This window comes from Taudactylus pleione, unplaced genomic scaffold (assembly GCF_031769625.1).
Source record: "Taudactylus pleione unplaced genomic scaffold, aTauple2 ptg000483l, whole genome shotgun sequence".
In the NCBI taxonomy this organism is placed as follows: domain Eukaryota; kingdom Metazoa; phylum Chordata; class Amphibia; order Anura; family Myobatrachidae; genus Taudactylus; species Taudactylus pleione.
The window spans coordinates 816,029-842,299 of record NW_028284885.1 but is presented as its reverse complement, the minus strand read 5'-3'; the positions used below and the strand labels follow the sequence as shown (position 1 = coordinate 842,299).

Below are 26,271 nucleotides of genomic sequence, written 5' to 3'. Positions count from 1 at the left end.
TGAGGTGCATAGTGTGATCAGATTTCTGCGTCTAAAGGGCACATGAGCAGCTGAAATTCATCGCCAACTTGTCAAGTTGTACGGTGATATCATCAGGTCGCAGAAACAGGTTTGGGCTTGGTGCACTGCCTTTGTTAACAACAGGACAGACGTTCAAGATAAGCTGTGATCCGGCCGGTCAATGTCCACTACAGATGAGAATTTGTGCCGCATTGAAGGCCTGATTCAGGAGGACAGACACATTTGAGTTAAGCTGGGTACACACCTGACAGATCTGCAGATGATGGTGTTCAAACACACTAAACAAACCATTATCTGTCGGGTTCTGCAGGCTGGTGGGCCTGTGCACCAAGTGTTTGAGTGGTCGGCTGACCACTCGTACACATCGGCTGTGCAGGACCTCCCTGATTCCCTCACTAATTCCCCCTCCTGTCAGTTTTCATCCTCCAGTCTCCTTCACTATCCACCCCCAACATGCAAGCAATCATCCCCCCTCACTTACTACCCTACCCATATGTCAGTTATCACCCAAGCCACCCTCACTACCCTACCCACTTCAATCATCACCCAAGCCACCCTCACTATCCCCACCACCTACCAGCCATCACCCTCCTCCTTCACTATCCCCACCACTTATCAGCCATCATTCCCCCATCCCTCCCTAACCTACCCATATGTCAGCCATCACCCTCCTCCTCCCTCACTATCCCCCCCATCTGCAAGCCATCATCCCACCTCCCTTAGGGGTCTATTTACTAAGCAGTGTTAGGAGACAGAGTGAAAAGTGATAAGGTGCCAGCCAATCAGCTCCCAACTGTCATTTTTCAAACACAGCCTGTGAGATGACAGTTGGGAGCGGATTGGCTGGCACCTCATCACTTTTCACTCTGTCTCACATCACTGCTCAGTAACTAGACCTCTTACTACCTTACCCATATGTCAGTCATCACCCAAGCCACCCTCACTACCCTACCCACTTCAGTCATCACCCCAGCTACCCTCACTATCCCCCTACCGGTCAGCCATCACTCCCTCACTATCCCCACCACCTGTCAGCCATCACCCCCACTACATCCCTACACTACCCAGGTCAGTCATCACCCCAGCCACCCTCACTATCCCTCGACCTGTCAGCTATCATCATCCCTCCCTCACTATCTCCCCCACCTGTCAGCCATCATTCCCCCCTTCCTCACTATCCTACCCCTATGTCAGCCATCACCCTCAACCTCCCTCATTATCCCCCCACCTGTCAGCCATCACCCCAGCCACCCTCACTATTCCCACCATCTGTCAGCCATCATTCCCCCGTCCCTCACTATTCCCACCACCTGTCAGCCATCATTCCCCCGTCCCTCACTATTCCCACCACCTGTCAGCCATCATTCCCCCCTCCCTATCCCCACCATCTGTCAGCCATCACCCCCACCTACCTCCCTACACTACCCGGGTCAGCCATCACACCAGCCACCCTCACTATCCCCCCCACCTGTCAGCCATCAGCCCTCCTCTACCATACCCCCACCCACATGTCACTCATCACTCCCCCACCCCCCCTTCATCACTATCTCCTCCCCCACCTGTCAGACATCAGATCACACCCCGACATCCTCACTAGCTCCTCCCCCTCCTGTCAGTCTTTACACCCCGCCACCCTCACTAGCTCCTCCCCCTCCTGTCAGTCTTTACACCCCGCCACCCTCACTAGCTCCTCCCCCTCCTGTCAGTCTTTACACCCCGCCACCCTCACTAGCTCCTCCCCCTCCTGTCAGTCTTTTCCACCCCGCCACCCCCAATAGCCCCTCCCCCTCCTGCCAGTCACCACACCCCGCCCTCCCCCGGCCACTAGCCCCTCCCAGCACAGGACAGTTGGGACGCAAATCTTCTCTAACGTGTCGTGAAGAGCCGGAGTCACGTGCCGCCCGCTGTCGCCGGCCACTGATTGGCTGGGGGAGCGCCGCGCGGGCGACGACGTCACCGCGAGCCTGGGAGCCGGCCATCTCAGCCTATCGGAGGGAGGCAGCGATCATCGCTCTCAGTCCCAGCCAGGTACTAGGTGAGAGTCAGGGCAGGTACGGGGCCGCCGCTAATGGGTCCCTGACGGTAAGCTCCTCCCCCTGCTGCCAGCCGTACCCGCCTCCCTCACTAGGGGCCACATGTGTTTGGGGGTCTGATCCTCTGTAATCCTATTTTTTTTACCCACATTTTTGCTACTTCCCTCCTCCCATGTGCGTGGTTAGAGGTGGGTGACCCTCCGGCCTGTGCCCCCCCACTCACTGCCCACCCACCTGGCTGTCCATAGGCAAACGCAGGGGGGGTTTCCGGTTACCTGGAAACCCCCCTCCCCAGCCCACACCATGACCACAATAAAAATAGTAATATAATAGAATATTACTAATGATGAATGTTCTTCTAAGTATCACAAATGAAATAATTAGCACCACCTGTGGATCTTTTAACATGTGTCAGCCAGTAATAAATACACCTGTGCATCAACTAGGAGATCTAGAAAACATGCACTGTTAGGGGTGCAATCCTGCGTTTGCCACTGCTGTCTATGGATCTGCTGCTGCTTGTTTGTTCTGGGGCAGTGGTGTCAAACTCGGGCCCTCCAGCTGCAGTTGGACTACACATCCCAGCATGCAGTGTCACAGTTTTTGCTATTAGGGCATGCTAAGACTGTGGCAGGGCATGCTGGGGATATGTAGTCCCACAAAAGCTGAAGGGCCTAAGTTTGACAACACTGTAAATCTGGGGTAATCCATGGGGCATGGCCTGCAGGAGCTGTGTTTGCACCCTTCACACTGAGCATCCCATAACCTGACCCATCATACAGGGGGGGAAGCGGGAGGGATCTGCACTGAAAGCCAAATGTGCTCTATAGCTGCAATGGTCACTTTAATCTGCTTTTCCCTCCTCACCTGCAGTGTGCTGGGCCTGACCCTGACCTGATTGTGCTCTGTGTGCAGGTGATCGGCTGCTGTTATTGCACCTGGTAGCTGAGTGACTGCTGACTGAGCACATGCAGAGGTGAGTGCCTCCTCAGAGTGGCCCCAGCGGGTGTAAGTGAGGGTGGGCAGCGGTGGATCGTCCACTATGCAACCTAGGGACTAAATTTACTGTGTGTCGCGCTTTTCACAGCCGTGCCTGGATTTAAAGGGGCAGCTGTATTCAAAACAAAACCAGGCGTGTTTTCCATTGACTATAAATGTTCCTTTAAATTCGTCAGCTTTGAATAGAGCCGCAGAGGTAACTATGGCCCCCTAGGCTCCTGCCCAGATCACTTGACCGATCACCTGTGGCCTCTTGCTTGGCATAAATCACATTTAATGCTGAAGCGGCTGGCATTTTGGTGATCTGCTCAGTCGTTTTTCATCTTATTAGGAGCTGGTCCTGTTACATGTCTTTAATGTTTTGTTTTTTTTCTTTATAACCCAATACCTTGCTGCAAAGCTGTAGGAGACGCATGTAGTCACTGCCATGGTTTCAAACTGCTACACTGGTTCTCTGTATATATGTGGTAGACAACATGTGGCACTGCAAACCCCATCATTCCCTGACACTATTTTGCTGTTAGGGCATGCTGGGATGTGTAGTTACACAGCAGCTGGAGTGCCGCTCGTTGCCCTGATATAAAAGTCTGTTCCCTCCCCAAAAGGCAGCTACGGAGATCTGCTGCATTCTCATAACAAATGACGCCTAGCAATGGTATGCTCAATGTCCCTGATTCTGAGTTGGATGCAAAGCTGCCGCTAGTGTGGATTTAGGGCCTGATTCAGAGCCGGACGCTATTTGCGCTCGCTCGTTCAGAAAAAGGGGCCGGATATTTAAATTGAGCGCTCGCTCTTTGCGATCTGTTGACGCCTCTATGTCTGAACGAGCGAACGAAACATGCGCTCGCTTTTTTTAAAAACACGCCCCCTGGCCGCTCGCATCCTACGTCATCTCCGCTATTTATTAGATTAATCGAGTACATCGAAAGGCGTCTGAACTGCTCGCAGTGCTTGTGGTTGGATTTTCCTACCGCAATCATGCGAACAGTTCAGGCTAAGAAACAACCAAGTGACGTGGTCGATGACGCTGCTTTGTTAATTATGCACACCCTTAAAACGCCCGTTTTGACCTTTTGGCACGCCTGCGTTCGGATCTCCACTCCCCGTTTTCAAGCACCTTCCCCTGTTACCACCCACAAACGCCTCATTCTGTCACTCAAATTAGCAGGCATTCGCTATTTTGCGAGCACACAATTTCCGACCGCAATGACTGGTTCGCGCATGCGTATTACAACCCATACGCATGCGCAGTTGTGCGAACATCGCTCGGAGCGAACGAGCGGCCGCTTACGAGCGGCTCTGAATCAGGCCCTTAGTACCTTGTGCTAATGTGAGCATCGGTTAGTCTAGTTCAGTATTTATCGAAGGCACTGTCCTCAGCCGTCACCATTAGTATCGGCACTTACACCCTCCCCATGCTGGGTGCTAATGATCAGTCAGAAACAGGCGCTCCATCTCCATCCACACACCCCAAACAATCACGGAAGTCAGGTTACGCGACCATGGCCGTAACTAAGGGGGTGTGAGCTGTGCCCCATGGCATCTGCATGGGGCACCCTGCAGCCACTAGCGTTACTGCAAAGCCGCGGGCAGGCAGCCTGTGGAGCTCTAAGGACGCGCCGGGCAGTACTTTACCTGAGCCAGCAGCCCCGCCCCCTAGGCATGATGTCACAGGGGGCGGGGCCAGCACAGTGCTGCACAAAGCCTTGTTGTGGGAGGGTGTGCGACTGCATGGTAACCAACCAGTTAGCGCCCAGAAATACCCATTTCACGAACTGTCTGATCTCGTTTCCATGCTGCGGGGCATGTGCCGTATGTGATTGCTCCCTTTGGCGCAAGCGCAGTTCTCTGATGATGACAGGATGTGTCCCCTTTTGGATTTGCCTCCCAATCAGAACCAGGGCCAGTGTGCAGAGCAGCGGTGGAACACAGCAGGTTACCCCCTAGCACAGTGTTGGCTAATCTTGACCATCAGCTGTTATGGAACTACATAACCCAGCATGCACTGCTACAGTTTTGCTATTAGGGCATGCTAAAACTGTGGCAGGGCATGCTGGGATATATAGTTCCACAACAGCTGGAGTGTCAAGGTTAGCCAACACTGCCCTCGCAGCCATTTATTGGGGGTTGCATTACTTTTGTCACCAATTGATAAATCTAGGTGATCTGAAGGGATGCAGTTATGAAAGCTCTGGCTGCGATGCCGCCGGTCTCAATACCGACAGGGAAATCCTGACAAGGGACTTAAGATAGGTGTCGAAATACCGACGCCTATCTTACTCCCAACGCCGGAACGCCGAAGGACGTCAGCCCGAACGAGGTATGTACGGGGCGTCCTTAGCGTTAGCCGCAGGGGGGAGGGTTCGTTTTAGGGAGCCTAGCGGGGTTAGGTTTTGGGGGGAGGGAGGTTAGGGTTAGGCACCCCTAGGGGGGAGGGTTAGGGTTAGACACTAATGGGGCAGGGTTAGGTTTAGGCACGAAGGGGGAAGTGTTCGATTTAGGCACTAATGGGGAGGGTTAGGGTGCGGGGTGGAGAGGGTTAGGCTACAAGAAGGGAGGGTGAGGGTAAGTATACATACTCGACCCCTGTTGGGATACCAGCCCTCGGGATGCCGCAGTCGGTATTCTGACAGGAGGCATCTCGATAGCCCGGCATTACATATTCATTCCGATCTGAACTACTGCCATAATTGTGGTGGTTGATGCCAGTTCTTTCATACAAAGCAACTTGCCTTTTAGTGGTGCCTCCAAACGTCTGTAAAGGATTCCTCAGTAACTGACTATTTTGAACAACAAGGATCCCTGGCAAACTCGTTACAGCCTCAAAAAGTAGCGTCCTGCACACACTTGTACCTACCAGTAGATGGCGCAAGTTCAAAACTGAAATTGAGAGTAATAGGGCCCATACACCTGCACGACCAGCATAAGATCCGATTCATCATACGATTCCCCGGAGCTCCCTGGCAGTCCCAGCAGCATGTCAGGATCTGTCGTAAGATCGATCTTGTGTCTCACAGGCTCATAAGGGAAACAGTCATTGAAATTACTTGAATTGCTGCACGATGAATCGTATGAACAAACTAAGCGGCACGATCTGCACACGATACAATGGACAAGATGTGCTGCACATATGATCATAAGATCCGATTATAGGAGCTGCGGGAGCGCGCATCGTATCATATCACAGATAAAAAATACACAATTTCTACAAGTTTGATCGTACGGCGAGTCGAAAACCGTCTAATCATCCAAAAATCGTGTAGGTGTATGGGGGCCTTAAGAGAGAGTTTTGTGAGGTGCTCTATTGTAAATATAAGTAATTTACTTTCTACTTCAGGGTCCATAGGGTATCCACAGGATACCTTGGGGTATAGGTGATGACGTCAGTCTTCAGGCACCACAGAGTTAAAGTTTTCAGCCTCCCAGGATGCATCTGGGTCCCTCTCCTATACCCCGCCCCCGGGCCAAGGCATCTCACAGTTTCGTCGGTGCCTGGCCGGAGTCGGAGGCACTGTGCAGAGGGGGGCTATGAAGAGCCCCTGAAGTTTCTTTTAAAGGCAGCGCTGGCTGCACATCTGGGAGTACAGCATGGACAGTCAGTACTGACGTCCATGCCGTCTCCCCTACACCCCGCCGGTACCAGAACGCCGGTACTGATCCGGGGATGCTGGTAGACATCTGGGGTCACGGCTAGCGGTGTCCCCAGATGTTTTGGACCATGGCCGGATCCAAGGGGATGCAGGTAAGCAGCGGGGTCCCGCGGTGGGTCCCCGCTGGTCACATGGTCCTGAGTCCCCAGGCAGGGGGCTCCCTGGGGACTGGCTGCAGCGTGGAGCCAGGCGACCAACCTGCGCTTCCACTACCCCCTGGGACAGCGGGCCGCTGCTGAGCGGCATGCGCTGCGGCGTCCCAGGGGTTAAATGCATGCCAGGGGAGCGCGCTTTCCCTGTCTCACAGCCGGCGCCTCCCCTGCTGCACACAGCCTCTCTGCTCTGTCTGATTGGCCATAGTGTGTCAGCGCTCCTCCCCCAGGCCGGCCTCCTTCATCCTCTGCTCCTCGGTGGCCATCTTTGAAGCATGGTGAACGCTGCTGGAAGCCTGTGAGCGGTGGCATTGTGGTCTGGGTCCCCCAGCATACCTCTCCTCTGTTTGTCACAGGTCAGTGTATGCAGCGCTGAGTCCTACCAGCTCTGAGTAGTTGAGAATCAGCGCTAATAGTGCAGGGATTTGTTTCTTCTGCATTGTATGTGACTGAACTGCTAGCCTGCTGTCTGTACTTTCACTTTCTACTGTCAGCTTTATTACTGTCCCTGATCTTGCTCTGCTCAAAGCCCTTGCGGTGCGCGGTGTGCAGGGTGTTATTCACACTATACCAATACGTATAGGTGTGAGTGTCACATACTTACCATCATGTCTGAGACTGATTTTCCTCTCCAGCTCATGTGTACTAAATGTAAGGTACCAATAGCGGAGGGGGAGGGTAACGCGGAGGGGTTATGCCCCCAGTGCCTGGCACTGTCACGGCCGATTATGGTCACGGTCCCGGTACAGGAACCTCCCTGGGCTTGTTTCGCTAAGGCGCTTACAACCCTTGTGGGCCAGCTAGCTCCGCCACCTGCGTTTACCCAGACGGGTTTGTCCCAGCAGTCAGTGGTGTCGTCACCCATGCGGGAGTTTCCGAGACAATTGATGGTACCCCACAGTCTCCCTGTCCCTTCCCAGGTTTCTCCGGAGCCTGCGTGGGTTAATATTCTTAACTACATCGGTTCAGCATTTGTCCGATGTTTTACAGGGGGAGTCTGTGTTGCCGCCTCATAACGGCCGGTGGCGTCTTTATCTGCTCCTTATGGGGATGACGATGAGACGTCAGATCATGGGGAGATTCTGGATCTATCTGACCAAGAACCTCTCCGTACCAAAGAGCCGGACGCTAAGTCCAAGGTGTATATCCCTGGTCTTATTCGAGCGGTCCGCTCGGCTTTAGTTATTGAGGATATTGATCCTTTGGTGGCCACATTCATATATGCCTTTTTAAGGATATTAAGGGTGAGGCTACGGTGTTCCCTCTTTCTGATCAATTAGTGGATCATTTAGAGGAGGCGTGGAAAAATCCAGGTAAACGGTTTCAGCCCCAGAGACGCTTAGCCGTGGCTTATCCGTTTGCGGTCAATTATTTTTCTAAGCGGGAATCCCCTACGCAAGTGGATTCACATGTCACACGCCTAATCAAAAGTGCCACGTTGCTTATGCCTTCGATGTCATCCTTGAAGGATGTCACTGACCGCAAGGTGGAGATCTGCCTCAAAGCCGTTTATTCCCTTGCAGGGAAGCATCCAGACCGGCTCTGGCCGTGTGTTGGGTAGCCAGAGCTATGGAGCGCTGGGCGGATAATTTGGAGGCGTCTTTGGACTCTGACTGTTCGGCTGAACAGACCGAGTTGGTGGGCAATCTCCGAGACTCGGCCACTTACATTAATGAAGCGGCCTTAGATATTTGTATGCTCACCTCTAGGATCTCCTCTGCAGCCGTGGCTGCTCGTCGCACCTTATGGTTGCGTTCTTGGAAGCGGACGCGGATTCCAAAAAGGGATTGGAAGGTCTGGACAGGTACTATTTGGTCCAGATCTGGACAAAATTGTAGTTACGTTGGCAGCAGCAAAATCTGCATGTCTTCTGTCTGCTACGATTCCTTCTAGTGCTGGTGGGTCGTCCTTTTGGCCTCACAGGGCCCAAGGTAGGCCTAAAGTACAGTCCTGTCCACGGCAGGCTGGGGCCAAGAAATTGTCCAAGCCCAAGAATCAGGTCTGGAGTACCAGACGTCCGGCTCCTAGGTCAGATAACAAACCTGCGGCCTGACGGTCCAGGCCTCCTTTTGGGGGACCCCAAAGTGGGGGGCGCCTGCTTCAGTTCGCCCGGTGCTGGTCGCAGTGCGTGTTCCAATTTCCCAGAGGGGCCTGGGTTTCTATTCCATTCTATTTTTGGTGCAGAAACCCAATGGGTCTTACCGTTCAATACTAAACCTAAAGGCCCTCAGCAAGTCCTTGAGGGTGCCTCTGTTTCGGATGGAGACCCTGCGGTCCATTATTCTGGCACTGGAACCTGGGGACTACATGGTGTCATTGGACATCCAGGACGCTTACCTGCATGTCCCTATTCTTTTGCGCCATCAGCAGTTCCTCAGATTGGCAATCTGCAACGAACATTTCCAGTTCCGGGCACTGCCTTTTGGCCTGGTGACTGCTCCACGGGTATTCACCAAGGTCATGGCGGCTCTCCTGCGGACGCAGGGAGTCCGACTGTTGCCTTATCTGGACGACCTCCTGTTGATAGCGGGGTCTCCAGAGCTTCTTTTACACCATCTGGATCTGACGATTGCGGTACTGCAACGTTACGGCTGGTTGACAAACTGGCAGAGGTCCACTCTCACCCCGTCTCAGAGGATCCTGCACCTCGGGGCCTTATTGGACTCCAGGCAGCAGTGGATCTTTGTGACGGAGGAAAAGATCCTTGCTTTGTAGTTGAGGGTGCGCAGTTGTCTGCAGTGTCGTCGAGTGTCGATACACTTGGCAAAGAGGTTCTTGGGCTCAATGGTGTCGGTATTCGACATGGTGGAGTACGCCCAATTTCACTCCAAACCTCTGCTGCTATTGATCCGGTCCAGATGGAATGGATTGCCTCAGTGTCTCAAGTCCCAGACGATGGGGCTCACTCCGGATGTTCGCCTGTCTCTAACCTGGTGTTTGCAGACGCCCGTTCTGGGTGGCGAACTGGGTCCTGTTAACAACGGACGCCAGTCTCCGGTGCTGGGGAGCTGTCACGGGTCCACACTTGTTTCATGGCAGGTGGACTCGGGCGGTAGCGGAGCTTCCAATAAACATTTTGGAGCTCCATGCGGTGTCAAGAGCTCTCCAGCGGGCACAGCCGGTTCTCCAGGGTCACCCTGTGCAGGTCCCGTCGGACAATGCCACCACGGTGGCCTATTTAAACCAGCAAGGAGGAACCGGGAGAGTGGTCTTTATACCAGGACGTCTTTCGGAGTCTGGTGGACAAGTGGGGTCTTCCAGAGATAGACCTCATGGCGTCCCGGCACAACAACAAGTTGCCGGTGTACGGGTCTCGAACATGAGACGAAAAGGCGTCTCTGGTGTATGCCCTGTCCGTCTAGTAGACGTTCCAGTTTGCCTACCTTTTCCCTCCGTTTTCCCTTCTTCCGCGGGTATTACGGAAATTCAAATCAAGAAGGAGGTACGCTACTGTTGATAGCTTCCGAGTGGCCCAGACGGCACTGGTTCTCCGACCTCCAGAGTCTGTCAGTAGACGTTCCTCTGAGGTTACCATTACGACCGAATCTGCTGTCATAGGGTCCTTGTCTTCACCCGGACCTGACTCGGTGTGGCTGTTGAAACGGTCATGCTAAGGTCCAGAGGGTTTTTCTAGCTCCGTGGTGCAAACCATACTAAGAGCTCGTAAACCTTCCTCGGCAAGAATCTACCATCGTGTGTGGCATACTTTCTTCCGGTGGTGTAGACCTAAAGGTTATTCCCTTAGGGAGTTCCGCCTGTCTAGGGTGTTGGCTTTCCTACAGGCTGGACTGGATCATGGGCTTCGCCTGGCTTCTCTGAAAGTGCAGGTGTCTGCCCTGTCAGTCTGGTTTCATCGTAGGATTGCTGCGCTCTCTGATGTGCACACCTTTATGCGAGGTGTTCTTCGCATTCAGCCACCTTTTGTTCCACCGGTGGCGCCTTGGAATTGGGCTGTGGTCCTGAGAGTTCTCTAGGGACAGCCGTTTGAACCACTGGACTCAGTGGACTTTAAATGGCTTACAGCTGAAACCATATTCCTTCTGGCCATTGCCTCGGCCAGACGGATTTCGGATTTAGGGGTTCTCTCTTGTAGACCCCCTTTTCTGATTTTTCATAGGAATAGGGCGGTGCTTCGAACTCGTCCGGGATTCCTTCCCGAAGTGGTATCCAGTTTTCACATCAAGGAAGAAATTGTTGTGCCGGCTTTCAATTCACCTGGACTTTCAGTGGGTGACGCCACTTGGGATGTTGTGCGGGCATTGAGAATTTATGTTGACCGCACTTCTTCTTTTAGGAAGTCAGACGCCTTGTTTGTCCTCTATGGCTTCCGTAAAAAGGGTTGGCCTGCTTCTAAGTAGATTTTGGCAGGCTGGATTCGTATGGCAATTTCAGAAGCTTATCTTCATGAAGGTCTTCCAGTTCCCTCCTTGGTGAGGGCTCATTCCACTAGGTCTGTGGGTCCTTCGTTTGCAGCTAGACGTGGTGCCTCTGCAGTTCAGATCTGCAAGGCTGCTACGTAGTCTTCTGTCAATACCTTTGTGAGGTATTACGCTTTTGACATCTTTGCCTCTCAGGATGCTTCCTTCGGGCGGCGGATTCTCCTCTCAGCACAGGAGCGTCCCCACCCTTAAAGGATACTGCTTTGGGACATCCCCAAGGTATCCTGTGGATACCCTATGGACCCTGAAGTAGAAAATATGAGATATGGTAAGAACTTACCCTTGTTATCTCTATTTCTACGAAGTCCATAGGGTTCCACAGGACTCCCGCCCTGTCGGACCTGTACTGCAGATGGGCTTTATTCTGGTCACCGTTTTTTCCGTCTCCCTATGGTGAGAATGTGATTCTTGTGAGTGTCCAGATTTTTTTCTTCTCTCTCTTTCTTCTCCTCCTCCGGCCTATGGCTTGTGACGTAACTGAGATGCCTTGGCCCGGGGGCGGGGTATAGGAGAGGGACCCAGATGCATCCTGGGAGGCTGAAAACTTTAACTCTGTGGTGCCTGAAGACTGACGTCATCACCTATACCCCAAGGTATCCTGTGGAACCCTATGGACTTCGTAGAAATAGAGATAACAAGGGTAAGTTCTTACCATATCTCATATTTTTCATCTCTAACAAAAAAGCGCCAGATCTGATACAAATAATATGAAGTAAAACATCTGTTGTGGTATTAAAGGGACCCTAACCCAATGTTGTTTTTTCCCTTGTATTTGTCTTAGGATAAATGTATTTTTATAATCGTACCGTATGTTATAGGGAAACCACTGATGATCAGTTATGTTCTACCCCTTAGGATGCAGGACACTAAATAAAACTGACTCCTCTATCCCATAATCCCAAATCCCGTAACACCTCAGTTTACCCCTAGGGCCATCAGAGAGCAACAAAGGGCCAGCATTCCGGGGTGGGTTGCCCGGTGGCCCCCTATAGCTTTGAAAAAAGGGATTTAACTGTAGGCACAAAAAAAATATCTCCTTTTCTCATTCTGCAACACCAGGATACGGATGACAAGATGTCCCAAAGCTGAGTCTTATAGAATAGAAGGAATGTGTCATACACAATGCGATATGCACATTGCGCCGCGACCTGAGATCTGACAGCCGACATATTGGGCGGTCCCCACACACTGAGCGATCGGGCACCCCCTCCGCCACCCACATAGCGATGCATGGGATCGTACATCGCATCCCCAGATCAAGTGAACATGCAGTAAGATCTGGAGGTGCGATGTACGACCCCACGGGAGCGCGCACTGGTTTATATGCCATCACGCCAGCAGCGATATCGTGCCAATCCGTCGGATCGGCTGTTATATCGCACCGTGTATGGGAGCCTTTAGACTAATCATCCACCTTGAGAATCTTCGTGTTAATTGCAGCTTTTACAGAGATCACAATATCCAATGTGTAGTATTTGGGAGCAGTAGGTGGTGATGATCATGTGTCTGCTCTGCAGACCTGAATTTCTGTGGCCCCGTGGATCAGATGCCCTCGGTGATTGGACCTCCTGATGCTTCTCAGTTTTTTTTTTTTTCCTTTTGTGGCAGGGCCCTGCTTAAGATCCAGATCTACACTTTTCTTTTAGATGGGGTGATATAGCAGTCTTACTCGTAGCATGTTTACTGAGCATCCACCTTCCTGCTTTATTGGCACCACCTGGGAGGCACAGGTTAGGCTGTCTCCAATGGTTTATTGCTGTCAGCACCTGGATGAGACACCCTTAGGTGTTCCCTCTTGTGCCATAGTGTTCCCTCTTGTGCCAGGTGTGTGGCAGGTAACCACCGGCCTCAGCTGTCACATGGAGCTTGGCCACTTAGGGTTCTGATTGCCGTCAACTCTGTAACTTCAACTAAATGTCAACCCACCCTACCACCACTGTAATCCTGTAGCCTCGAATGTATTAACATGCACCATAACATTTTAAAGACTCGCCTGTTTACCCAAGCATTTCACTAATGTCCCTCGTTAAGCTTGTTTTGGATTTTGTACTGTACAGGCAAATGTAAAGCACTTTGAGTCCTTTAGGAGAAAAGCGCTATATAAATAATTAATAATAATATTATTAAAATTCAAGGCGGCAGTGCAGCTCCCCACTCAGAACATTTTAATTGGAAGGTTACTGCTGCGAGATTATACAGCAGATACTGAATCCCTCTTTCTTCCACTTCTGTCATAGGATGTGGACTTCGATGCCAGAACCTGGTTTTTGCCTGAGAATTGAGATCTCACCTCTTGTCTTCTCTTTCTCCAGGGAGCCTGAAAATAGTCCTGTCCCTAACTCTTATTCTGCTCTGAAGTTTATACCAGCACCATTTGCCGCAGCTTCCAAGACATGAATCTCTTCCTGCAAGGAGCAATCCACATGTGTCTGCGCTCTCATCCTCTTGTTTCATTTTGTGCCCTTAGGCTCTTTCTGAAGACCCCACAGGACGCTCCCTTAGAGTCTCTTAGTTTCCTTTGTGCTTACTCCCTTGGAAGGTCATTATCATCCTGCCCATCGTCTCAGCTATGCGTTTTTGCTGGCAGCCGTTTTCTCACTGGTCCCTGTACAAAGTTTTGCACAAAGACAAGTCAGTCATTCACTCAGTGCCTTAATACAGCCTAAAGCAGTCACTGGCTTTCACAGTGGCCAAGCATTGATGGTGCCATCCCTGTGCCCTTGTGCCCCCATCCCCGGAGCTCTAGTGAGTTTTTGCTTCTGTCACTGGCTGTAGACCGCTGCCTATAGATATTTGTCCAGGATACAGGCGTCATCCGTTGGTGCTCTGCTGGTTCTTATTGATGTGTGTGAGAAGTCTGCAGACTTCTTTTGCCTGCGTTCCTCTACTGCAGAAGCAGGAAAGGGGATATTGCTGGTACTTGTTAAATCCCTTTCTCTGATGCTTCAGGGGACCGCAGACCATCCCACCTCGGAATGCCGGGTCTCTCTTCTGTCTGGTGGGTCTTATTCATGGGCCTTGGGTGACATTGTGGGGCATGTTTTTGTTGGGCTAGTGGTAAAGTGAGGACGTTTCATTCCTCCAGGGGGTGGAACATAGCCTGTCTATTCTGTCACCCTGTAACACAGAAGAAAGATATTTAACAGGAAAGTCCATTTGAATTGTGTATATGATGGTGCTCATTAATCTGTGTGCGGAGGTCACCAAGCAGTAGAGTTGCCGTTATTTGCTTTCTCACCTCCCAGAGTTGTCTTGTCCATCTTTTTGGGATATGATAATCCCCTCATTCAGGGCCGGATTAAGCTCTGTGGGGGCCCCTGGGCAACAAACATGTGGGGGCCCCTATCAATAAAGGTTATATATATATATATATATATATACACACACATATAGTACCCCTTCTGCAATGCCCCCTGAAGTTGTGCCCCTTCTCCAATGCCCCCAATAGTTGTGCCCCTTCTCCAATGCCCCCAATTGTTGTGCCCCTTCTCCAATGCCCCCAATAGTTGTGCCCCTTCTCTAATGCCCCCAGTAGTTGTGCCTCTTATTCAATGCACCATGTAGTTGTGCCCCTTGTCCGATACCCACAGTAATTGTGCCCCCTGCAATGCCCCCAGTAGTTGTGCCTCTTCTTCAATGCTCCCTGTAGTTGTGCCCCTTCTCTAATGCCCCCAGTAGTTGTGCCCCCTGCAATGCCCCCAATAGTTGTCTTATTCAATGCTCCCTGTAGTTGTGCCACTTGTCCGAATTCTCCCAGTAGTTGTGCTCCCTGCAATGCCCCCTGTAGTCGTGCACCCTAAAGTAGTGCCCCCAGTATTAACTCCCCCTCAGCGCCCGCACACCTGTGAAAAACTTACCTGTCAGGGCTCCCGGGTCCCGCCGTCGCCTGCTGGATCTAACTAGATCCAGTAAAGGCGCGCAGGCTCCTCTCAATGCGCGGGTGCTGTCATGACGTCACCCGCGCAATGAATCACTGGGAACGCTGGCCTCTGAAGCGATCAGAGGCCAGCGTTCCCAGTTAGTTGGTCACGATCTACATGCAGGAGCTCCACGAGCTTCTAGTAGATCGCGACCAACTTTAGCCGGACCTGACCTGAGGCATGTGGCCAGGGGTCGGGGACAGTGGGTGGGGGCCCCCTATGTGTGGGGGCCCCTGGACGACCGCCCCTGTCGCCCTGCCTTTAATCCGGCCCTGCCCTTATTATATAGTAACCTGGTGCATGGCCTTGTGTGACATTGTGTGGCATGTTCAGGTCCAGCAAGGGTGGAACATATGGCAGACAGCAGTACACAGGTAGCTGACAGCCCTGAATTTGTATCTAGGCTACACAAGGGATGAAGAAAGACTAGATTAGATCTCTAGATTGCTAGGCACAATTACAGTAAGTAATATATATATTTCTACTTCAGGGTCCATAGGGTATCCACAGGATACCTTGGGGTATAGGTGTGACGTCAGTCGCAGGGCACCAAAGAGTTAAGCTTTCAGCCTCCCAGGATGCACTAGGTCCCCCTCCTATACCCCGCCCCCGGGCCAAGGCACCTCAGTTTAGTTTGGTGCCCGGCCGGAGTCGGGTGCACCTGTTGGAGTGGGGGCTAGAAGAGCCCCTGAAGCTTATTCTTCATGCAGCTGTGGCTGCACAACTGGATGAACAGCATGGACAGTCAGTCCTGACGTCCATGCTGTCTTCCCTACACCCCGCCGGTACCAGAACGCCGGTACTGATCCGGGGATGCTGGTGGGCGTCTGGGGTCACAGCTAGCGGTGACCCCAGATGCTCCGGACCATGGCCGGATTCAAGGGGGACAGAGGTAAGCAGCGGGGTCCCGCGGTGGGTCCCCGCTGATCACATGGTCCTAAGTCCCCAGGCAGGGGGCTCCCTGGGGACTGGCTGCAGCGTGGAGCCAGGCGACCAACCTGCGCTTCCACTACCCCCTGGGACAGCGGACCGCAGCAGAGCGGTAGCGCTGCGGCGTCCCAGGGGTTAAATGCATGCCAGGGGAGCGCGCCTTCCCTGTCTCACAGCCGGCGCCTCCCCCGCTGCACACAGCCCTCTCTGCATGCTGCCGACTGGTCCTGTGGCAGCGCTCCTCCCCCAGGCCAGCCTCCTCTCTGCTCCTCGGCGGCCATCTTCTCCAGAACGCATGGTGAACGCTGCTGGAAGCGCTGGACGGAAGCATCGTGGTCTGGGTCCCCCCGCATACCTCTCCTCCGCTGTGGTCAGGTCTGTGTATGCAGCGCTGTGTCCTACCAGGCCCTGTGTCTGTGTAGTTGAGTGATCAGCGCTGTTAGTGCAGGAATTGTTATTTTTCTGCATTGTATGTGACTGTGCTAGCGCTGCTGCCTGTAATCTTTTCTTCTCTAAACTGTCAGCTTTATTACTGTCCCTGTTCTTTCTGCTAAAGCCCTTGCGGTGCGGTGCTGCAGGGTGGTCTCTCGCCTATTTAATACTTAATTGGTGAGAGAGGTCACATACGTGGTGCCATCATGTCTGAAAGTGATTTTCCCCTCCGGCTACAGTGTACCACGTGCAAAGTACCGTTAGCGGAGGGGGAGGGTAGCGCGGAGGGCCTTTGCCGGCAGTGTTTGTCCATGGCGCGGCCTATTACGGTTACAGCACCGGTACAGGAGCCGCCCTGGGCTTGTTTCGCTCAGGCGTTAACAGCTTTAGTGGGCCAGTTAGCTCCGCAGCCCGCGTTTACTCCGATGGGTTTGTCCCAGCAGTCTGTGGTGTCGTCACCCATGCAGGGGTTCCCACGACAATTGGTGGTACCCCACAGTCTCCCTATTTCCCCGCTCCCGGGTTCTCAGGAGCCAGCGTGGGTTAACTCCCTGACGAGTTCTGTACAGCACTTGTCGGATGTGTTGCAAGGGGAGTCTGTGATGCGGTCTCATAAAAGGCCGGTGGCGTCTCTGTCCGCTCCTTATGAGGATGACGAAGGGACGTCTGATGATGGGGAGATTCTAGATCCTTACGATCAGGAACCTCTCCTTACTAAGGACGCTGATGCTAAGTCCAAAGTATATATTCCTGGACTTATTCGGGCGGTCCGCACAGCCTTGGTGATTGAGGACGAAGTTCCCCCAGCGGCTAAATCTAAGTATGCCTTTTTCAAAGATGTGAAGGGCGATGCCACAGTCTTTCCTCTTTCGGGTCAGTTGGTGGACCATTTAGAGGAGGCGTGGAAACAACCTGGCAAAAGATACCAGCCGCAGAGACGCCTGGCGGTGGCTTATCCGTTCGCGGATAATTATTTTGCGAAGTGGGAATCCCCTCCACAGGTGGACTCTCACGTGACCCGTCTTGTCCGTAGTGCCACATTGCCGATGCCATCCATGTCCTCCCTTAAGGATGCTACGGACCGCAAGGTAGAAATCTGCCTGAAGTCCGCTTATTCCCTTGCAGGGGGGGCAGCACGGCCGGCTATGGCCATTTGCTGGGTTGCCAGAGCGATGGAGCGCTGGGCAGATTCATTAGAGGCTTCTTTTGAATCTGACTGTCCGGCCGATCAGGCGGAGTTGATTGGCAATCTCCGTGATTCGGCCACCTACATCAACGAGGCGGCTCTAGACATTAGTACTCTGGTGTCTAGAATTTCTTCAGCAGCGGTAGCTGCTCGTCGCACCTTGTGGCTGCGATCCTGGAAGGCGGACGCAGATTCCAAGAAAGGTCTGGAAGCGTTGCCGTTTACCGGAGAAGTTCTCTTCGGTCCGGATCTGGATAAGATTGTGGCCACGCTGGCGGCAGCCAAATCTGCCTGTCTCCCGTCGGCCGCTGCTCCTTCTGGTTCGGGACCATCGTCCTTTCGGTCATCTAGGGCCCAGGGCAGGCCCAAACCACAGTCGTTTCCTCGACAGGCTGGCCCTAAGAAATCGGTCAAGCCCCGGAAGCAGGCATGGAGTACCAGACGTCCGGCCCCCAAGCCAGATGACAAGCCTGCGGCCTGACGGTCCGGGCCTCCCTTTGGGGGATCCAAGGGTGGGAGGCCGCCTGCTACAGTTCGCCCAGTGTTGGTCGACCACTACGACAGACACTTGGGTTCTGGAGGTGGTTTCCCACGGATACGCCCTCTCCTTCCGGCACAGACCCCCGGCTCGCTTCTTCACCACGGGTCTCCCATCAGACCGGAACAAGGCTACGGAGCTGCGGAAGGTATTGCACACTATGCTCCAGGCTGGAGTTATAGTGGCGGTTCCATTCTCCCAGAGGGGCCAGGGTTTCTATTCAAATCTATTTTTGGTACAGAAACCCAATGGGTCATATCGTCCGATTCTCAACCTCAAAGCACTCAACAAGTCTTTGCGGGTCCCGAAGTTTCGGATGGAGACCCTACGGTCCATCATTCTGGCGCTGGAACCTGGGGACTACTTGGTGTCATTGGACATACAGGACGCTTACCTGCATGTCCCTATTCTTTGGCGCCATCAACAGTTCCTCAGGTTTGCAATCAGCAGCGATCACTTCCAGTTTCGGGCGTTACCTTTTGGCCTGGCAACAGCACCACGTGTTTTCACCAAGGTGATGGCGGTCATGGCGGCTTCTCTGCGGCTGCAGGGAGTCCGCATGTTGCCGTATTTGGACGACCTGTTATTGGTGGCAGGATCTCCAGAGCTCCTGTTACACCACTTGGACCTGACCATTGCACTGCTGCAACGGCACGGCTGGCTAATCAACTGGCAGAAGTCCACTCTAATCCCGTCTCGGAGGATTCTGCATCTTGGAGCCTTATTGGACTCGGGACAGCAAAGGATCTTCGTGACGGAGGACAAGATCTCTGCTTTACAGTCAAGGGTGTGCAGTTGTCTGCACAGCCGCCGGGTGTCCTTACACTCGGCGATGAGGTTACTGGGCTCCATGGTGTCGGTGTTCGACATGGTGGAATACGCCCAGTTTCACTCCAGACCTCTGCAGCACCTGATCCTGTCCAAGTGGAACGGGCTGACTCAGTCTCTGTAGTCCCAGACGATTGTGCTCACCCAGGAGGTTCGCCTGTCCCTTACGTGGTGGTTACAGACGACCCACCTCAACAAGGGACGTCCGTTCTGGGTTCCAAATTGGGTCCTGTTGACAACGGACGCCAGTCTTCGGGGCTGGGGAGCAGTTTCGGGTCCACACTTGTTCCAGGGCAGGTGGACGCCGACAGAAGCGGAGCTTCCAATAAATATCTTGGAACTCCGTGCGGTCTTCAATGCTCTCCAGCAGGCACAGCGGTTTCTCCAGGGTCGCCCGGTGCAGGTCCAGTCGGACAACGCTACCACCGTGGCCTACATAAACAGGCAAGGAGGAACTCGCAGTCGGGCGGCTCTCGTAGAGGTCTCTCGGATCCTGGTTTGGGCGGAGCGCAATCTTCCGGCCATATCAGCGGTCTTCATCCCGGGAGTGCTCAATTGGGAGGCGGACTTTCTAAGTCGCCAGGACGTTCATCCGGGGGAATGGTCCCTGCACCCGGACGTTTTTCAACTACTGGTGGACAGGTGGGGTCTTCCAGAAATCGACCTCATGGCGTCCCGGCACAACAACAAGTTGCCGGTGTACGGGTCTCGCACAAGAGACGAAGGGGCGTCTCTGGTGGATGCTCTGTCCGTCCGGTGGACGTTCCGGTTCGCATACCTGTTCCCTCCGGTCTCCCTTCTTCCACGGGTAATCCGGAAATTCAAACAGGAAGGAGGGACGCTCCTGTTGATAGCTCCCGCGTGGCCCAGAAGGCACTGGTTCTCAGACCTTCAGGGTCTGTCCGTGGACAGTCCTCTGCGGTTGCCGCTACGACCGGACCTTCTGTCTCAGGGTCCTTGCCTTCACCCGGACCTGACTCGGCTGTCTTTGACGGCGTGGCTGTTGAGACGGCCATGCTGAGGTCCCGGGGGTTTTCCAGCTCTGTGGTGCGTACCATGTTACGAGCTCGGAAACCGTCTTCCGCGAGGATATACCATCGCGTGTGGCATACGTTCTTCCAGTGGTGTCGACCGAGAGGTTATGCACCGCGGGAGTTTCGTCTGTCTCGGATTCTCGCCTTCCTGCAAGAGGGACTAGATCATGGGCTTCGCCTTGCTTCTTTGAAGGTACAGGTTTCGGCCCTATCTGTCTGGTTTCACCGTAGGATTGCTACAATCCCGGATGTGCGCACCTTTATGCAGGGTGTTCTCCGCATTCAGCCGCCCTTTGTTCCACCTGTGGCGCCTTGGGATTTGGCTGTGGTCCTGAGGGCTCTCCAAGGACCGCCGTTTGAACCACTGCGCTCAGTGGATCTTAAATGGCTAACAGCTAAGACTGTTTTCCTTCTGGCCATTGCTTCGGCCAGACGTGTTTCTGAGTTAGGGGCTCTTTCTTGTAGACCCCCTTTCTTGGTTTTTTATGGGAACAGGGCAGTGCTCCGCACTCGGCCCGAGTTTCTTCCCAAAGTTGTTTCCCAGTTTCATATTAACGAGGAAATAGTTGTTCCGGCCTTTAACTCACCGGGTCTTTCCGTGGGTGAGGCCTCTTTGGATGTTGTGCGGGCCTTAAGGACTTATGTTGACCGCACTTCTTCGTTTAGGAAGTCGGACGCTTTGTTTGTCCTCTTTGGCTTCCGTAAAAAGGGTTGGCCTGCTTCAAAGCAAACTTTGGCAGCCTGGATCCGTATGGCTATTTCTGAAGCTTATCTTCATGAAGGCCTACCGGTCCCTCCTTCTCTGAAGGCTCATTCCACTAGGTCTGTGGGTCCTTCGTGGGCAGCTCGACGTGGTGCCTCGGCAGTTCAGATCTGCAAGGCTGCTACGTGGTCTTCTGTCCATACCTTCGTGAGGTATTACAGGTTTGACACCTTCGCCTCTCAGGATGCTTCCTTCGGGCGGCGGATTCTCCTTTCTGCACAGGAGCGTCCCCACCCTTAAAGGATACTGCTTTGGGACATCCCCAAGGTATCCTGTGGATACCCTATGGACCCTGAAGTAGAAAATATGAGATATGGTAAGAACTTACCCTTGTTATCTCTATTTCTACGAAGTCCATAGGGTTCCACAGGACTCCCGCCCTGTCGCACCTGTGCTGCAGATGGGCTTTGCTCTGGTCACCGGTTTTCCGTCTCCCTCTGGTGAGAATGTGATTCTTGTATGTGTCCAGATCTTTGTTCTCTCTCTTCCTTCTCCTCCTCCGGCCTATGGCTTGGTAACTAACTGAGGTGCCATGGCCCGGGGGCGGGGTATAGGAGGGGGACCTAGTGCATCCTGGGAGGCTGAAAGCTTAACTCTTTGGTGCCCTGCGACTGACGTCACACCTATACCCCAAGGTATCCTGTGGAACCCTATGGACTTCGTAGAAATAGAGATAACAAGGGTAAGTTCTTACCATATCTCATATTTTTAACTATCATAATACATTAATATTTTAGTTGTCTCTTTATACATAGAACGGATACATTAATGGGGTTGCAATGAGAATTAAGATACAGGCAGTGTCAAATTTTTATTTTAAAGTGGAGAGGATGTAACAGAGGCCTGTCCCTTTCAGATCTGATTCGTGAATAATACCAGCCAATCACCATCCATAATAGTGGAGGACTCCTCTACTCTGATTGGTGAATGGCCAGCGCCGACTACCAATCAGTGTGTTACTGTGTAAATAATCTGTGGGCCCAAAGCTGTCAGGTTATTCTGCGAGTTCTGTACGTATACATTTGTAGCGCCCGTGTATTAACTTGTACTAGGCAGATAGATCTAGTTATTGTGCGTCTGCAGGCAGACCCAGCTACGGTGGGTGATCACCCCCCTCTGTATCAGTCACTGGGACGCAGGTGTTATACACAGGCAGTTCAACTGTGTGATTGTTTATTACACTTGACTATTGTAAGAATTCTACAGAGACTGGTTCATGTTTTGTGTCTCCACCTTACGCTAACTTCTCGTTCCATAGAAATGTCACTTTTAGATAACTGAAGCTGTATTAGACTTTGCCTCTGTCTGTTAGAGCATAATAATAAAGGAACGAGCAATTCACACAACAGTATTGTGGTGTTTGAAGTGTATTTACTAAACTTCCTTGTGTCTGCAAACATTTAGTAGGTACCATAAATGACTTCAGATATATTGGTGTAATCCATGGTGTATGTAAATGCTGTGAAACCACCTTATGCACTAAATATTGTCTGCAAGGTGGGAGCCATTGACATCACTGTAACTTGGGATAGGAGCGTAATAATGTCTCTCTTACTGGGGTGTAATAATTGGTGCTCAGGTGCTGCAGTACTATCTGTGATCTACACATTTATTATATTTTTAAATTTTTTAGATTTTAGAGCATCAGCCTGATCTGTGACCATGCAAGAAAGCTGTTACCAATTGCGGTAAGTAAGAAAAGTACAACTGTACAGCGCTCGGCTATAGGTCACAATGGCTCCGTGCTACATAATTATATGCGTGTAGCCTGAAGAGATTATTAATCATCATAAGCTTAGAAGACCTGCAGGTGTTTGTCATCTGCTCCTATGTTGTTAGTATAATTTCACGATAATATTGTTTTTTATTATGATTACTATTTTGTTAATAGAGTGAAGCTATCGGCGAAAGGGAAGCGCGTTGTGAGGGGGAATTATTCAGAGCATGACAGGTACGTTGTAAAAGCCACGTGGGTCTTTCAGAAGACATCGGGAGCTTGAGATGGGCAGACTCGGGCACGTTAGTATTTTACGTTTGCTCTTTTTGTTTTACAGGAATCCTTATGGATACGGGTGGCATAGGAATGGGGAAACGATGGAGGACTTCCGTAAAAAGCATCATAATGTGAAACAGTTGTGGTTTAAAATAACGGTGCGTAGGTAGCTCCAGTCTGTACCACTTCATAACAGAGTACATTGAGATTACTATTGTTCTCAGCTACGTCTTGGCGAGATGGAGGTGGTGATCCATGAATACCGTACAATCATTATAACACAGGCTAAGCAGAACTTCTTCTTTTCAGTGGTGCATGCGTGCCCATATATACATATTCGTTTTTCTGTGACCTTCTTAGGACTAGACCAACATCTAGCCAATCACACCTTTAGAACAATGGCAGGATTAGGCCAGCTGCCCACCAATCACAGCTTTTGAACATTGGTAGGACTAGGCTAACTGCCCACCAATCACAGCTTTTGAACATTGGTAGGACTAGGCCAACTGCCCACCAATCACAGCTTTAGAACATTGGTAGGACTAGGCCAACTGCCCACCAATCACAGCTTTAGAACATTGGTAGGACTAGGCCAACTGTCTACCAATCACAGCTTTAGAACATTGGTAGGACTAGGCCAACTGTCTACCAATCACAGCTTTTGAACATTGGTAGGACTAGGCCAACTGCCCACCAATCACAGCTTTAGAACATTGGTAGGACTAGGCCAACTGTCTACCAATCACAGCTTTTGAACATTGGTAGGACTAGGCCAACTGCCCACCAATCACAGCTTTTGAACATTGGTAGGACTAGGCCAGTTGCCCACCAATCACAGCTTTAGAACAATGGCAGGACTAGGCCAGCTTTCATCCAATCACAGCTTTAGAACATTAGACGACTTGCAAACGATTTCCCTTGAACTTCCTGAAACTCCCGGACAAACAATATAGTGCATACACACTGCAATCATACCAACGACCAAACTGGTCTGTACTATTACACAGATGCATGCACAGATCATAGAGATCTGTGCATGCATCTGTGTGTAAAAAAGCTTAAGTGTAAAAATAAAATGAGGTGGGGGGTCCCCTACTAAATCACAACCAGCACCAGACTTTTCAGAGCTAATTCTGGTTGTGTAAATAATGGGGACAAAAGACATAGGGGACCCCTGTATTTAGCACAACCAGCACTGGGCTCAGTGAGCCGGTCCTGGTTTTTGGAATTCTAGGGGGACAAAATGAGTAGGGGTTCCCTGTATTTACCGTAACCAGCACCGGACTCTTTCTAGCGGGGGTGTAATTCCACAGCTTGGGGAACCCTTTCACCAGGTCTACCAGCCAAAGCATTAAAGGGGTCCCCCTCTCCAGGGCACCCCAGGTCTGGGCAGATAGCCTGGGGCTATCCCTGGCACAACTGGCCCGTGGGTGGCGGGTTGATTCTGTAAATATGTGGTGTAAAAGATAGATGTACTAATATTGTTTTTTGCAAGAGAACTACAGGTCCCAGCAAGCCTCCCCCGCATGCTGGTACTTGGAGAACAACAAGTACCAGCATGCGGGGCATTAAGGGCCCACTGGTACCTCTAGTTCACCTGCAAAAAAAAATAAAAATAAACACACGACACACCGTGACAGTATGAGTTTATTAAAGCACACATGCACACTCACACACACTCGCCTAGAATCCCTGTAGCCATTCACGCCCCCATGCTCCAGCACACTCCACGAAACCTGTAAAAAAATAAAAAAGTCCATACTACCCTATTCCTAGGGGTATAGTTACTAAAGTGCAGGTTTTTAGCAGTGGAGATGTTGCCCATAGCAACCAATCAGATTCTAGCTATTATCTTCTAGTAGGTGCTTGATACATAAGTAGAATCTGATTGGTTGCTATAGGCAACATCTCCACTTCTTAATATCCGCACTTTAGTAAATATACCCCCTAGTGTAGATCACATCCTCTTCGGTCCAACGCCAAGTCCCAAGCCCCGTCCTCGAAGGACGGTATTTTCCGAATGGCAGGGCAGCCGCGGAATTCTCTTAGACATGCAGGGGCTGAGTGTTCTTTGGCTGAAAGAGGTGAGCCTCTGTCTTTCTCAGCCAATGAACGGTTCCACACATTGACTTCAATGGTGAGAACCGCTAGATCCCCTGTATTTCCAAAACCAGGACCGGCTCACTGAGCCCAATGCTGGTTGTGCTAAATACAGGGACCCTTACGTCTTTTGTCCCCCGTATTTACACAACCAGGACTGGTTCCGAAAAGTCCGTGGCTGTTGTGTTTTTAGGGGGGACCCCACCTCTTTTTTTTTTATTTTAACACTGTACAAGATTTTACACACACACATGGATGCACGGATCTCACTGATCTGTGCATGCATCTGTGTCCTGGGAATGCCTGTCAAGTGACGGCCACAACGTTAAAGTTGGAACAAGAGGTAAGAGGGGAGTTGTTAACAAGATTGACAGATCTTCCTGCCTGTACAAAAGATCAACAACCTGCGGGAACGCGCACCAGGATCGTGATAGAGTGTGCACACTGGACGACATGAACGATTTGTTGTTCCAATGCATTGGAATCGGCCAAATCACTCAAGATATCGTCTGTGTAGGGGCTTTAACAGTGCATGTTTTATGCATCTAGCTGGAGAACAGGCGTGTTATCGATCTACAGGAGGCACTAATTATTGCTGAGGATACCTTGAGAATACGCATTGCTAGAGTTCCATAAGGACTGAGTTTGAGAAACACTGGTCTAGCCAATCACAACTTTAGAACAATCACATGACCAGACCAACTTCTAGCCAATCACAGCTTTATAACATTCACAGGACTAGGCCAATGTCTAGCCAATCACAGCTTTAGAGCAATCACAGCTTTAGGACAATGGCAGAACTAGGCCAATCTAATCACAGGACTAGGCCAAATTCTAGCCAATCACAGCCTTAGACTATACATAGGAAGAGATCAGCTTGCCACCACTAAGGGGCATTAACCACTAGTGTTATCACCCAATAAAAATCGGTGTCTGTGTTTCAAAAGTAAATCAACCATAGAAAGATGAGGAATTGGAGGTTTACCTTTGGTGCCCAATTACAAATATTATAGGGCCATTACCCTAACCCCTTTGCAGAGACTATTGGAATTAGTGGTGTCAAGGAAACTTCCTACATTCAGGCAAGGTGGTGAAATCTGGAAGCTAGGACGGATTCTAGTTGGATCCAATAACGATCACTACACTATTGCAGGGTCATAGGAAATTTAAAGAGCTATTCTAATTGGGTAAAAGAAAATGTGGTCTAGCTCTGCACTTGCTTTGTTTGGGCAGCTGTATAAATATATTTTTAA

General features: G+C 51.5%; 1 protein-coding gene across 8 annotated transcripts in view; it reads left to right on the top strand.

Annotated features, from left to right (window-relative positions):
• The first annotated feature begins 1,869 nt into the window (after positions 1 to 1,869).
• Positions 1,870 to 26,271, top strand: part of LOC148502782 (nuclear RNA export factor 1-like) — a 207,553-nt gene continuing 183,151 nt past the window's right edge. The window contains exons 1-5 of one of the 8 annotated variants that reach the window (XM_088449345.1): positions 1,870 to 2,049; positions 2,970 to 3,030; positions 22,559 to 22,613; positions 22,817 to 22,876; positions 22,980 to 23,076. In XM_088449345.1, the coding sequence (XP_088305471.1) occupies positions 22,588 to 22,613; positions 22,817 to 22,876; positions 22,980 to 23,076 (183 nt within the window). In that variant the 5' untranslated portion in view covers positions 1,870 to 2,049; positions 2,970 to 3,030; positions 22,559 to 22,587. The other 7 variants (XM_088449343.1, XM_088449344.1, XM_088449341.1 and 4 more) reach the window with 7 other exon arrangements.